General features: G+C 53.2%; 2 protein-coding genes across 9 annotated transcripts in view; one reads left to right on the top strand and one right to left on the bottom strand.

Moving 5' to 3' along the window:
• The window catches only part of RNF144A (ring finger protein 144A), a 116,567-nt gene extending 105,035 nt beyond the window's left edge, over positions 1 to 11,532 (bottom strand). For 5 of the 8 annotated variants that reach the window (XM_060116713.1, XM_060116712.1, XM_060116719.1 and 2 more), the window contains exon 1: positions 10,758 to 11,011. The gene's annotated coding sequence lies outside the window, so the exon portion shown is untranslated. Of the gene's footprint in view, positions 1 to 7,353; positions 7,372 to 10,757; positions 11,012 to 11,454 lie in introns of those variants that run through there. The other 3 variants (XM_060116716.1, XM_060116715.1, XM_060116717.1) reach the window with 3 other exon arrangements.
• On the top strand, positions 10,116 to 11,089 carry LOC132502122 (proline-rich protein 2-like). Its single transcript, XM_060117925.1, has 2 exons — positions 10,116 to 10,241; positions 10,433 to 11,089. Exons 1-2 carry the CDS (start codon positions 10,116 to 10,118, stop codon positions 11,087 to 11,089), a joined length of 783 nt encoding a protein of 260 aa, XP_059973908.1.
• Positions 11,533 to 12,792: the final 1,260 nt, after the last annotated feature.

The following is a 12,792-nucleotide window of genomic DNA, read 5'->3' as shown; positions in this document are numbered from 1 at the left end:
TAGACTGATTTCTAGATAAGCAGTGTGGTATAAAGTACATAGGGTCCATGGAAGGAAAGATCCACACACAATCTAAGCTAAAATGATACAAACTACATTTGCAGCTTCTAGATGATTATTTTTAATAGCCGTTCATCTAAGGGTTTTTGTCAAGTGGGGTCAGTTTATAAATGTCAGTGGTTTTAAAAACTACCATATGGTAGTGTTTCAGAAAAAAGAGAAAACTTTTAAACCTTCAGGCAGTATCTTAATGTCCCTTATTTATTTATGTTTTTGACGTACTGAATTGCGATAAAAGTTTAGCACACTGAAGCTGGGTGTAAAAGACCCTGTGCTGGGAATTCAAAAATGAGTGATAGGCCTGGCCTGCCATTTAGCGAGGAGAGTGTGACAAATAAATGGGGAAGTCTGAATCTCAGAAGGCAAAAGCATGGAGAGCAGTGCTTACCTCAGGGATGTTTTACTCCCAGAGGCCCCACCATGAATCATGTCAAACACTAAAAAGTACCCTCATTTCTGGTTAAATATGATTTTCTATATAACTGTGTCTTAACTCTCAGCTGACTAAATGACAGTTATATTTTGTTGACATAACACGACACGGGTGTTACCATCAATTTTGGCTTTTCAGGTTTTGGGCTTCTTTTTGTTTCTTGTTTTGTTTTGTTTTTAATACTTTGGAGCTAATACTTGTTTCCAGGGTTTTAAAATACTCAATTTTGCAAAGCTCGCAGGCCCCAGGCACTGTGCCTGCTGTGATCGGGAGTAAAAGGATGCTGACTCAACTCCGTGTCATCCACAAAATGCCAGGGCAGTTCAGGGCCAGGATAAGGTCCAAAGGGGCCACGCAGAGCTCCCGGGAACCGGCAGGAGGAGAAGCAGCTGGTGAGCCAGGATGACCACTGGAGAAGGCAGGGTGCCGAGTCAGGAAAACGGAGGTGAGCCTGGGATGCAGGGAAAAGCAGGTGATGTGGAGACAGAGGTATCCTGGGTCGCCCTGGGCCATGGCAGTGTGTCCAGTGACTGCAGGGAATACAGCCAGCCAAGGACAGCAGGCCAGAGAATGGAAAGGGCAGGCGAAAGAAACACATCTCAAAGATGCAGGGGAAAAAAGGCTGGCAGATCTGAAAGCGGGGATGCAAACAAGGCAGGCACCGTTGCCGGGAATGAGGACAACAGCTTTCCGGAGGTCGGCTAGAGAAGGGTGCCTGGGTGAGTGGCTGACCAGCTGGAGAAAACACTCTAGAACATCTTAGGCGAGATGTGTGGACTCAGGCCAGGCACAGGTGGCAAGATTCACCAAGAGGGGACATGTGTGGGAGAGGATTCTCTCAACCAGTCTCCACTGGGCATCTAGTGGTGGAGGACTGGTGGATGCACTTGACCTGATCCTCTCGACAGCGGGGGCCCAGAAGCCAATGTCCCAGGGCAAGGCAGGTGGACACTGTGAGCCACGGGGGACTTGGGAGAGAAAACCAGGAGGGCTTGTGGCTATTAACCCGAGGCCGGAAGTTGACAGTGGAGGCAGATTTCAATGATCAAGGAGCTTTGTAAAGAAAAATGTTCCTCTAAGGCGAGCCCCTCCTTTTACACATTAAACATAAAAGTCCACGGACTTGCATCTGAATTGGTACTGAATGGACCCAGTGGAATGCTTGAATCTGAGTAGAGAAGGCTACAGAGAAGAGGATGGGCGGAGCTGGGAAGGAATCTCAAGCATCCAGGACTAAACTCAAGAGAGCCATCCAGTGACAGTAAATCAGACACAAGTCAGGCCCAGACCCGCTCCTGGACGGCCCCACCGGTGCCGAGTCCCCGGGTGGCCAGGTTCTAGAAGGGGGCAGGGCTGGGCTGGTCACAAGGTCTGTCAGCTGAAAAAGAAACTCACCCCTCCAAGTCCCTTTGGACCATCAGTCCAAGGAAATATCAGGAGAGCTGCATCGGTCATTTTAAACGTTCTGGTACCCACATTTAAAAAAAATGTAAAAATAAGCAAAGGAAATTCATTTTAGTAATATATTTAACTCAGTACAGCCAAACTAAAATCATTTCAACATGTAATCAACTTCAACGTTATTAATGAGATATCTTGCAATCTGTTTTTCACACTAGATCTTGGAAGCCAGATGCTTTCTATCTACACTCAGGGCACAGTTCACGTGGGACTGGCCACAGTTCAAGGGCTCAGCAGCCCCACAGGGCCAGTGGCTGCTGCCTGGACAGCCCGGACCTCCACCCGCACTCCCCTCTGCCTGCCCTCCTTTGGTTTGCTCCTGCTGTACCAGGAAGAGTTCCCCAAAGAGAGGCCTTATCTGTCAGGCCCCAGAACACAACCCAAGGCCTCCAACCAGCGGCCCCCGTGGGCAGTCGAGCTGGTCCTCCTGGACAAAGGCTGGACCAGCTGCATGTGGCTGGGGAGAGGGAGAAAACAAGGTCACTATCAAGGAAGCATGGCTTCAAGCCAAAGGAAAAGAATCCTAGGAGTGATTAAAGTATTAACAGATAAGAACTGTTCCCGGCCACTCTGCTATAGGAAGGGTACATTCATTGAACGACAAACTGAAAACATTTCCGTCAGAGACTTATCACGTTTGCACATTCCACAGCCCAGGACCTGGCTTAGGGTGAGGGCTCAATAAATATTTATTGAGCAGATTAAAAAGCAGGCACCTTAAGTTGGAGCTATTTCACAAATAGGAGAAATGGAGAGTGAGTAGTGTTGCTATATGGAAATTCCTATGTGTCCCAAGTGGTTGTTTTTAGTGAAACTGCAATTTATAAAATTACAAAAGTTTACGAGATTGATACCTGTCCGTCCTGTTGATGACTGAACAGCACACCCTATCTTGTTCTAGAAACGCCTCACCAGTCCCCCCCACCCCACCCCCCATGGCTCACCCTCACCGTCTATTCCTTAATCTGCCTTTCAACCTCCAGGACCAAAACCATTTTGCCAAGTGAATGAATGACGAGATTGTTTCTGGACTCGACTGTCTTTGAAGGAAAAAGATGCCTACTGAGTTCAACAAATATTTATTGGGCACCTACCGTGTCCCAGGCACCGTGTGCCAGGTGTTAGAGGGATACAGAAATGAACAAGACTGGACTGATTTCCCGGCCCTCATTGCACCCCAACCACAAATATCCACAGGAGGTTCAGGTGTGCTTGCACTACACTGGCGAGACACCAAGAACATTTAAGCCACGTGCACAGGGGTCTGGATCTCATCCCATATGGATTCTTGCCTTTCAGAGAAGAGCAAGTGAGAGCAGCAAAGACATGGTATTAAATCACAGTCTAGCCACACACCACACCAGAAGCTCTGTCCTGTCCCATCCACTCGGCGACGCTCTCCCTGCTCCCATGGTCTCTCACGTTCTCAGCTTCTCTTACTCCCCGGAGGTGCCGTCCAGCCCAGTGAAATGAGACAGAAACAGCGGCAGCCGTGGTGCTTTGGGAAAGGGTGGTTGTTTCCATGATAAAGAAAGACAAATGGATCTGACACCAGCTACCTAAACACGGGTGTGAGCGCAGCCTGGAGAGCCATCTGACCCCGGGGCCCAGGGCAACACAGTGCAGACACAGGGTTGTCAGAGCAGCTGAACCAAGGCCAGCCGCCAGCCCCTTCCATGGCTTGTCACCGAGGACACAGGGAGTGTTGTGTTGCTGGCCAGACATACAGTAACATACAAGGACATACGCACATGTCCTGCATGGCACTGGGAGATGTGTGTTACGGCTGAACTGTGTCCCAGATAGGCTGAACTCCTAGGTCCCAGCGTCTGGGAACATGACCTTATAAGGGTCTCTGAAGATGATCAGCAGAGTGGGTTCACCCCCAGTATGACTGGTGATGAGCCATTTTGCCTGTCTGAGTCCATCCAGACTTCCCTAACAAAAATTCCACAGACTATGTGGCTTCTAAACAACAAACATCTATTCCTCATGGTTCTGGAGGCTGGGAGTCCAAGGACAAGGTGCCATCAGATCTGGTGTCTGGTGAGACCCACTTCTGGTTCACAGACAGCAGTCTTCACCATGTCCTCCCACAGAGAAAGGGCGAGGGAGCTCTCTGGGGTCTACTTTATCAATACAAGGGCACTAATCCCATTCATGAGGGTCCCACCCTCACGACCTCATCTAAACCTATCACCTTCCAAAGTCCCCACCTCCTAGCAACATCCCACTGGGGGTCAGGTTTCAACATACGAACTTGGAGGTCACACAAACCCTGGGTCTATAGCATCACACGTCTGCCTGAGGACAAGAGGGAAGTCAGGAAGGTCTCAGTGAGCAAGATTGGGAGCATCAGGGAGAATAAACATGGAAACAGACGCAACTCCTTAGGGTCCCACGAGCTGAAGGACTAAAGATCCCGTTTTTCTTCTTTGTCATACATCGAGCCCAGCCGCCGCTCTACCTCCCACTATCTCAGGCTAACACTTCAGCAGGACGTAAAGAAGAAAGAAGAAGCAGCAGCTGCGACCCCAGCAGGGACAGCCAGCTCTGTCTGGTCCACACCAGCTCTGGCACTGCCTCAGCCCTGACAAGCGATTAGGAAGAAATACACAGTTTCCACCAACAAATGCGGCTCCCGAGGCGCCAGCTCTGAAAGCCTTCGGGAAGCTCTTTGTATTCCATTGTCCTAGGACTGTTATGAGCCATGCATGTGGTACCAAGAAGTACCGTGTGGCAATCAGGGTGTCAGGAAAAATCAACTTATGGGACTGTTTGTTTCTTTATGTTCTTAATGGCATAACCAACAGCCAGCCCCCCAGGGTGTCTGCAAGCCTTCCCACTTCCCAGAGCAAAGCTGCTCTGGGAACACACAGCCTACAAGATGCTCTTGAATGCAAACTGGCCCCATGCACCAAAGCAGAGGGGAAGGCACTTGAAAAACAGACTCCTCGGGGACAGAGAAGACACTCACCACTATGGATTATCTTACATGCCCTGTAGGTACAGAACCTCTAACAGCTCCATTCTTCCATGTGACTTGAGAGTCCCCACGACGTTCACCTGGCAAACACTCCAGGAACCCTGTTCACCTCTTTACCTAGAGCACCTCTGTCTCCCATTAGAAAGATCCAGACTCATGAGGCTGATGGAGCCTCACCCTCAGCCACGGGTCCCCGACATCCTCATGAACACATCCTCCAGTGCCCTGCTCTGTGGCCTGACCTCCCCAAAGAGAAAGCATCTCTCAATTTGCTCAGATATTGCTGGAGAACAGAATGTGAACCTTGATCCCATCTCCTTGTTGATAACCTGCCTCAGGTTCCCTTTTGAACCAGGTTTCTCTATCTTGGATTCAATCACAGAGCAAAAATTCATTTAGAGAGAGCACGATAGGCACTGAGGGAATGCAAACATGAAGAAGTTCTTACCCTTGCAGAGCTTATAATTTAGTAAAAGAAATGATAAAGTTACAGAAAAATTAGATTGGAGAGGTTTAAGTGCAATTACAGGTTCTGAAAAAATGTTGCTGTGGAAACACCTGGTAGAGAAGAGGCTCCCAGCTGACGGGAGAAAGAAGAGGCTGGGGCCTGGAGGGAAAGGGGCCTGGCTGGAGCCCCAGGGCTGCCACTCCGTCCTCTCTGCTCCGCGCCTGCATTTTCTCATCTGCAAGACGCCAGTTCTGGAGGAGTCCGCCTCCACGGCTCCCACGGTGATGACCCCACAGCTTTAAGAAAAAGGCAACATGTGTGCGAAGCCCGGAAGGATCATTAGGCATTTGGCACGTGGAGGTGGTGGGAGAATGTTCCAGGGCCTACGTGTGGAAGCTGCGGACAGATCAGCCTGGAAAGACGGGCTGCAACCAAGTGGGGAAGAATCTCAGAAGCTCGATCCAGGGGCACATGCGTGACTTAACATGCAACGCTGTCTCAGCAGGAAAGTGACAAGAGGTCAGTGGTGAGCCTGGAGGCGGACACCACTGGGAACCACAAAAGTCGTCCCGGGAAAGTGAAACAATATCTGCATGACTCTGGCCTCAGAACACCTACTGAAGAGACTGTTCTACCTTGAGGTCAAAGAGGCCCCTAATGCAGAGGTCTGCGCACTGTCCACCCATGAGCGGGGCAGGGGAAAGCAGCCTCTCTGCCCGGGAGGCTGCTCTTCCTGTAGGGTGTGTGGGCAAGCCTTCCCGCGGATTGGGCAGCAAGGGGTGGCCAGCGGGGCTGTTCTGGAACGTGGGAGCGCCTGCAGACCTGCCAGCTACAGAGGACAAGCAGGGAGGGGATGCACACACCACCTGCCCCTGGCCAGGTACCACGTCCCAGATGCAGAGACAGACCGTCAAGGAACGGCTCCCTGGCTACCTGCGTGGCTAGCGGGTCAGGGGAAGTCCGAAAGGCATTCTGTTCTCCTTTGATGCAGCCTGCACAGCCCACTACCCTCCAAACCACCTTTAAATGCTGCTACCTAAACATCAAACATGCTCTGTTTCAAAGGACTGTTTGAAAACTGACCCTTTGGAGGCCAAAACATGTCCCACGTCAACCATATCATAGGTTCCATCTGCTGGGTCTGGAACTCCCTGCCCCACCAGCTCTGCCCGGGTTCTTGCCTGCAGGGTGGAGCCGGCAGGCGCAGGGGTGACCCCAGTCTCACTGCCATCCTTCGCTGGGGCTCACTTCCAGCTCGGAGCTTCCCCACTACAGGCCTGGCTGCCATCACCTGGGGAATCACAGCAGCCTTGCTCAGGTGACCCCGCAGACAGAGTGTGGCGACGCTGGGTTGTAAAAACCATGGCTGCTGCTGGGCTTCCTCTCATCTTCCCTGAAGCCTCTCTCCTCTACCAAGGAAACTGGGGGCGGGAAGGGAAAAGGAGGGAAGACTTCTAGGACAGGCTCCAAAACCAAAGAATGGAAGTCCCCCACACTGCTGGGATGGTCCAGAAGATTCCAGAAGTGAAAGCAGCGGCATTGCACCCAGGAGCTTGGTTTGAACAGGGTTCAGAGATAGCCGGGCTACCCTCCAACAGGACAGGGGCTCAGCCCCACTGTGCCGGCCCAAAGTTCCATTCCCACCCCAGGCAGTTTCTTGCTGTTCCCAGCCCCAGAATTTGACCCTGATCGTCTCATTCGCCTGGTTAACCGGGACTCATCCTTCAGGTCCTAGCCAGCATCAATGGCTCCAGCGGGCAGGCTGCTCACCACGCCCTACTGCATGGTGCACACCGGCCCTAGCGCTAGAACAATCTGTGACTGGCTACCTTCCGCCCCCCAGACCATAGCCTCCTCAAGGTCAAGGGGGATATCCTTTTCCACAGGACTCTGAGTTCCATGCCATCTTCAACATGTACCACATACCTGGCCTTGGACACCACAACTTCTCCTTGTCCCTCTCACCTTGGTAGGTTGGGGACAGTAGAGATGCCTGTCCTACGGGCCAAGTGAGAACTGGGTCCAAGCACACAGATCACTTCCTATCAGCACCTGGTGATGGAAAATGCTAAATGAGCACCTACTGTTCCCTGGCTCTCCAGGGAGCCAAACTCCAGGAGACTAGAATATGTTGGTTGACATGCTTCTTCATGCTATCCAGGAACTTATTTTTTCTCTGTAATACTGCATCCAGCTTGTCCAACTGTTTCTCGGTGAAAGCCCTACTCTGCGTCTATCTATAGGCCATTCAGGAAACACAATCCGATTCAGGCTTTAGATTCCAGGAAAGAAGGGAGATGCAGACTCTCACCACCAAGGAGCCACCCTCTTCAAAGCCCATCTCTCAACTTATCATCTTTGAGAAAAGCCATTGTTCTGAAAGCAAAAATACATATAATGTTTTTTCTTGCAAAATTCTTTAAAAATGGTTGCATTGGCAATATTGATGCTCCTGGAAAAGACCTTTAAAGCAGCACATTTTTATATCTGGATCTTGGAAATCATTTAGACCAACACCTTAGTTTCACAGTTGAAGGAACTGGGGCCACACAGGGAGGTTAAGACACTTGCTCAAGGTCGCAGAGCTGGGTCAGAAAGTTGTACAAGCTCTGCCTTTCAGCCCGAATCCCCAGCAGGTAGGTGAACAGTTGCTTCCATTTAATTTCTTCATCTAATTAAGAAAAGGTATTCATGTGTGTCAGTAATGCAGAAACAAAGGAGAGAGGAGGCTGGTTCCAGAAATGATCGCCTCACGTGACTTTTCCAGTCTTAAAGGAAAGAACCTTCAACTTAGTTCTCGGGTCTCCAAGGTAGGAAACTACCCAAGGGAACACGGGGAGGGTCCATCTTCCGTAGAAGCATTCCCTTCTACTCACAGCCTCGTGGCTGCCTCTGATCTTCCCCACCCCAGGGATCCAGGGGAGGTCCTTATTGGCCAGATGCCCTGGAAGAGTCTGAGGGGCTCCAGACCACCAGACCCCAGGGCAGCTGACACGTCTTCATCCTCCCAGTTCTAGGGTGGAACAGGAGAAAGAACAGCAGACCGTCGGGAGGGCTGATGCCAGGCCCAGGCCAGCCGTGGCGCTCTGTGTCGCTGGGGCCCCTGACCTCCCCACTCCAGTCCATAATGTCCTCTGTCACAGTGGGCCGGCTGGCCTGGTGATCTGTGCTGACCAGCGAGCTCTGTGATGCTCAGTCTGCGGGGACAGACTTCCCCTGTCTCTACACCAGAGAGAAAGGCTCTCAAGAAGGAGGAGAAATGTGCACAAAAGAAGGCAGTGGGGACAAATTATGAACCACAGTGGAAAAAACAGGCAACGTGGCTCCCGGCGTCTGGCCCTGCCGCCGTCTGGCCTAGCGGCACGTTCACCCGCTAAATGCCAGCAGCTTCAACTGAAGTGTGGGCAGTCCCTTCCAAGTCCCAAACCACATCGAGTCCACAAGCCAAGCCCTGAACTCAGGTGAAGACCTGGATGCAGGGATGACACTCGATCAAAGTAACGGCACTGGAACACGCTTCTAAAACACAGTGATTGGTAAGTGCCCCTGCAGGTTTCCGTACCCCCATCTTCACGGCCCGTGGGTGCCCATACCATCATCTGCCGGCTGCAGCTCTGCCCTCCCGCACTTGAGTTCTCCCTTCATCAGCTCCTCTTCCAAGCGTCCTGACACTTGAATCAGAGCTTCTTTAAACAAACTCCCAAACCCCAGTGGTGCTGGATCTGGAAAAGGCCCCTCCCATTAAAATTAGGTCATTTGCACCTTGTTTTCTCCTGAGGTTCTGAATCCATGCCTGACCTTTGATAATGCACACAGGTGGGAGCCCACGCTGGGGACTAAAGGCGACACACCCCACACGGGACAGTAAGGTGCGGTCTGCATCCTTCAACCCTGCCTCCACCACTCTAAATCCGGGCCCAGCTCACTCTCCAAAAGCATCAACAGCTCCCACTGCCACAGGATCAAGGCCAAAGGAGGCCTGGAATTCAGAATTCACGATCTACCCTCATCTGGCCACTCTAGGCACAATTCCTTTGCACTCTCTAAAAAATAATAAAAGCAAAAACTAAAAAGGTTTTGGAAGACTGCAAAAGACCAGGTCCCGAGTCTCAGTACCAGGAAAGGGAACACTTGGGCTGCAGGCCTGTGGGAATGTTCGAGGGTCACACTTTGTGTTCCTTCCCCCTTCCTCTGCTGGGCAGTTCCTTCTGGCCTGGGGCCCTTCCTGTCACCTAGAACCTGCCCCTCCTTCAAGCTCTGACCCAGTACCAGGCTCCCCAGCAGCTGGGACCCTCCGCCCCCTGCCTCTACCTCCTGGACACTCACAGAGCGCACAGCTCTTCAGGCAGGTGTCCGCACAGCGCACTTTCTGTCTCACACTTTACTATCCGCACAGCTTATCTGCCAGCCGCCCCCGGCCAGATTCACTGGAATGTGTCCGTATCAGATCCCCAGGCCCGCTCCTAGGAAAAGGCTTTCCTCCCACAACAGTTCAAAGCAAGATGTGAGGTCCGCTTTTAGTTCAGGGACCAGAGCTCCCTCCCCCCGCAGGGCAGCAGGACACGCTGGGGATACTCCCCTGGGGCTCCCTCACCCCGCCTGCCTTAGGCCTGGCACAAGGCCAGCATGGGATACTTGTTGAGCGAGATTTTTATTATTATTATAATTGTTCACTGGGAAAAGGCAGGCAGAGAGAACTTCTGGAGTGCCCATCCAGAGGTCTGCCTATGGAGATCCTTACGGTGCACGAGGCACCCCTTCCTCCCCGCGACCCTGAGCCTCCAGGCTCGCAGGAGCGCCCAGAGCTGGGTGCCCAGGACGGTACGGGGAAGCTGGGGAGCCACCGTCGGAGGGTGGGGCGGGGAGACCCGCAGGGAACTTTCCGCGCGCCCCTGGGGTGGGGACGACTTGGAGGAGCGAGGCGGGCGGCCGCGGGCATCGGGCGCCGGGATGTGCCCCGCGGAGGACGCGGCGCCGGCCCACTCTGGCCGGGCTGAACCTTCCCGCCCCGCGGGCTGAACCCCCACGCCCCGCGCCCCGGCAGCTCGCCCTCGCCAGACCCCGTCCACCGTGGTCGTCCGTCCCGCGGCCCCCAATGCAGGGCCGCCACCTCGTCCGCGGGACCGGCCGGAGCGCGGGGACGCGGCGCTGCAGACCCGGCGGACCGGGGAGGCGGGCGGGGTCCCGAAGGGGCCGCGGCACTGGAGCCACCGAGGTGCAGGGCCAGGGTGGCGCCCTGGGCGCGGACCGGCCCTCGCCCCTGCCCGATCCCGGCGCCCGAGGCCGGCTCGGCACGGCCACCTCTCTCGGGCCCCTCAGCCGCGCCCGGCTCCCGCGAGGCCGACACAAAGGGGACGCGCGTCACCCACCTGGTCCCGCGTGGCAGGGGCCCCAGGGCCGCCGCTCCTGCTCGGCCACGGGCGGGGCTCCGCGCGCCGCGCCTCGGTCCGCGGTCCGGGGCCGGGTGTCCGCGCTGCGCGTCCGCCGCCCCGCCCGGAGTCGCCCTTTATTCCCGTCCGCCCTCCAGCCGGGGCGCACGGCCCGCGGGGGGAGAGTGGGCGGCGGCGCCGAGTGGCACAAAGACGCGGGGAGCACAGTGTCGGCCCGCGCGCCCCCGCCCGGCGCGCAGCGCCCCCTGCCGCCCGCCCGCCCGCCCGCCGCGCCCCGCCCTCGGCCGCGCAGGCCCGCGGGGACACCCTGACCTCACGCCGCCAAGAGGCGCACCCGGACCTCCAGGCTCGCAGGAGCGCCCAGAGCTGGGTGTCCAGGACGGTAAGGGGGCCACCCGGACCTCACGCCGCCAAGAGGCGCACAGGGCGCGTCGTCCGGCGGCAGCCAGAAGACTGCCCCAGATGCTGATGCGCCGGGGAGAAACGATCAGCAAGACAGGAGAGAAATGGGTGACCCCAAAACACTCTTAGCCCGGGTGATACAAAGAGCACTGCCTCAGAGCAGATCGGAGCTCCCAGAACCTGGGCTCGATGCCCCGGCGTGTGGGGACATTGAGATGAAGGCTGAGGGCCTTTCCACGCCAGCGTCACGTGAAATGTCTTTGCATCCCACTACCTGATTGCTTGGACGGACGGAGAACTGGAGGCAACTTGTCTGGTCCTTCCTTCTGGGGATTCCCGAGATCCAGGCACAGCAGTTTACTTCCTATGCTTAGGGTTTCTAGCTTGTTAGAGCCAAAGGTCTTTGAGGGTAGAATTTTCCTGCAAGATTTCTCTTTGCCACTCCCTCTAGTAGCTGGAAGTTGCACCAGTGCTAAATTATATGTCTCAGGCATGCGTATCTGAACAAAACCTATTGGTGCGTATGAAAGAATGCCTCCTTCAATAGACAGACTCTTTTCTCCAGAAGTATGGGAATACCCACCACCATAGCTTTCTTCAGCACAAATTCTAATGCCATCACCTACGGGCCCAGTGACCTTAAGCAAGTTACTTAACTTCTCTGTGCTTTGATTTTCTTATCTGAAAAATACAGATGGTCATTGAGATCTTGGCAGGGGTTAAATAAGGCAAATATGCATAGAGCAATCTCAACATAACTGGAAAATTGTAAGGATTCCATAGTCCTTAGCTGTTATTTGTCTCATTTTCCCCCAAATTACAAGATTGTTAAGTATTTTGACACTGCATCATTTGTCTTCCTCTACTACATAACCATCTTTTTAAAAATCATAATCATAATAAATCTTCTCATCTACATTGAGAAATTATTCCGGTAAATACTTTTCCTCCCCACATATGAATGAGCACTTCTGATGTCTTTGTCTAATTCTTTGTACAAATGTCATCTTTCAAGGAAAAGGCACAATGGGAAGAATTCTAACAACACTTGGTTACTCCAGCCTCTCACCAGAAGATGAAAATGATTCTGCATAAAATCCTAAGCTTCACAGAAAATATATTCACCCCTTCTATACACTGGTTGTGGTACCAGGAATGTACTGGTGTGATACTGCTTATGAATGAATGATTAAATGAATGAAAGGATGGCAGCAAAGAGCAGGGAGGAGGACGACTGGGCCCATACTGAGATGCAGATGTTCATATGGTTAGCAGGGGCATGGGAATGGGGATGCGGGGAGGGCTGGCAGGAAGAGGGCTGAGGTGCAAAGCCAACTTCTTACCCAACTGAGTCATTGAGGCCTTAAGCAGTGCCGTGTGTGTGTGTGTGTGTGTGTGTGTGTGTGTGTGTGTGTTACTTCATTCCCATGTTTGTTTGTCTTTGTTAACATCATTTTTGCTGGGGAGATGGGGAAAGAGGACGCCGTCATTGACAATACAGTTTGCAGCAGGCCATACACTGCATCTCAAATGTCGTTTTTCTCTGTGAAGTCTTCCCAATCCATCACTGCTTTCCCCATCTCCAGGAGTCTGAAGTTGTACAATAGTTTGT

This window comes from Mesoplodon densirostris, chromosome 14, assembly GCF_025265405.1.
Source record: "Mesoplodon densirostris isolate mMesDen1 chromosome 14, mMesDen1 primary haplotype, whole genome shotgun sequence".
NCBI lineage: Eukaryota > Metazoa > Chordata > Mammalia > Artiodactyla > Ziphiidae > Mesoplodon > Mesoplodon densirostris.
This window is presented reverse-complemented; position numbering and strand designations above follow the sequence as displayed.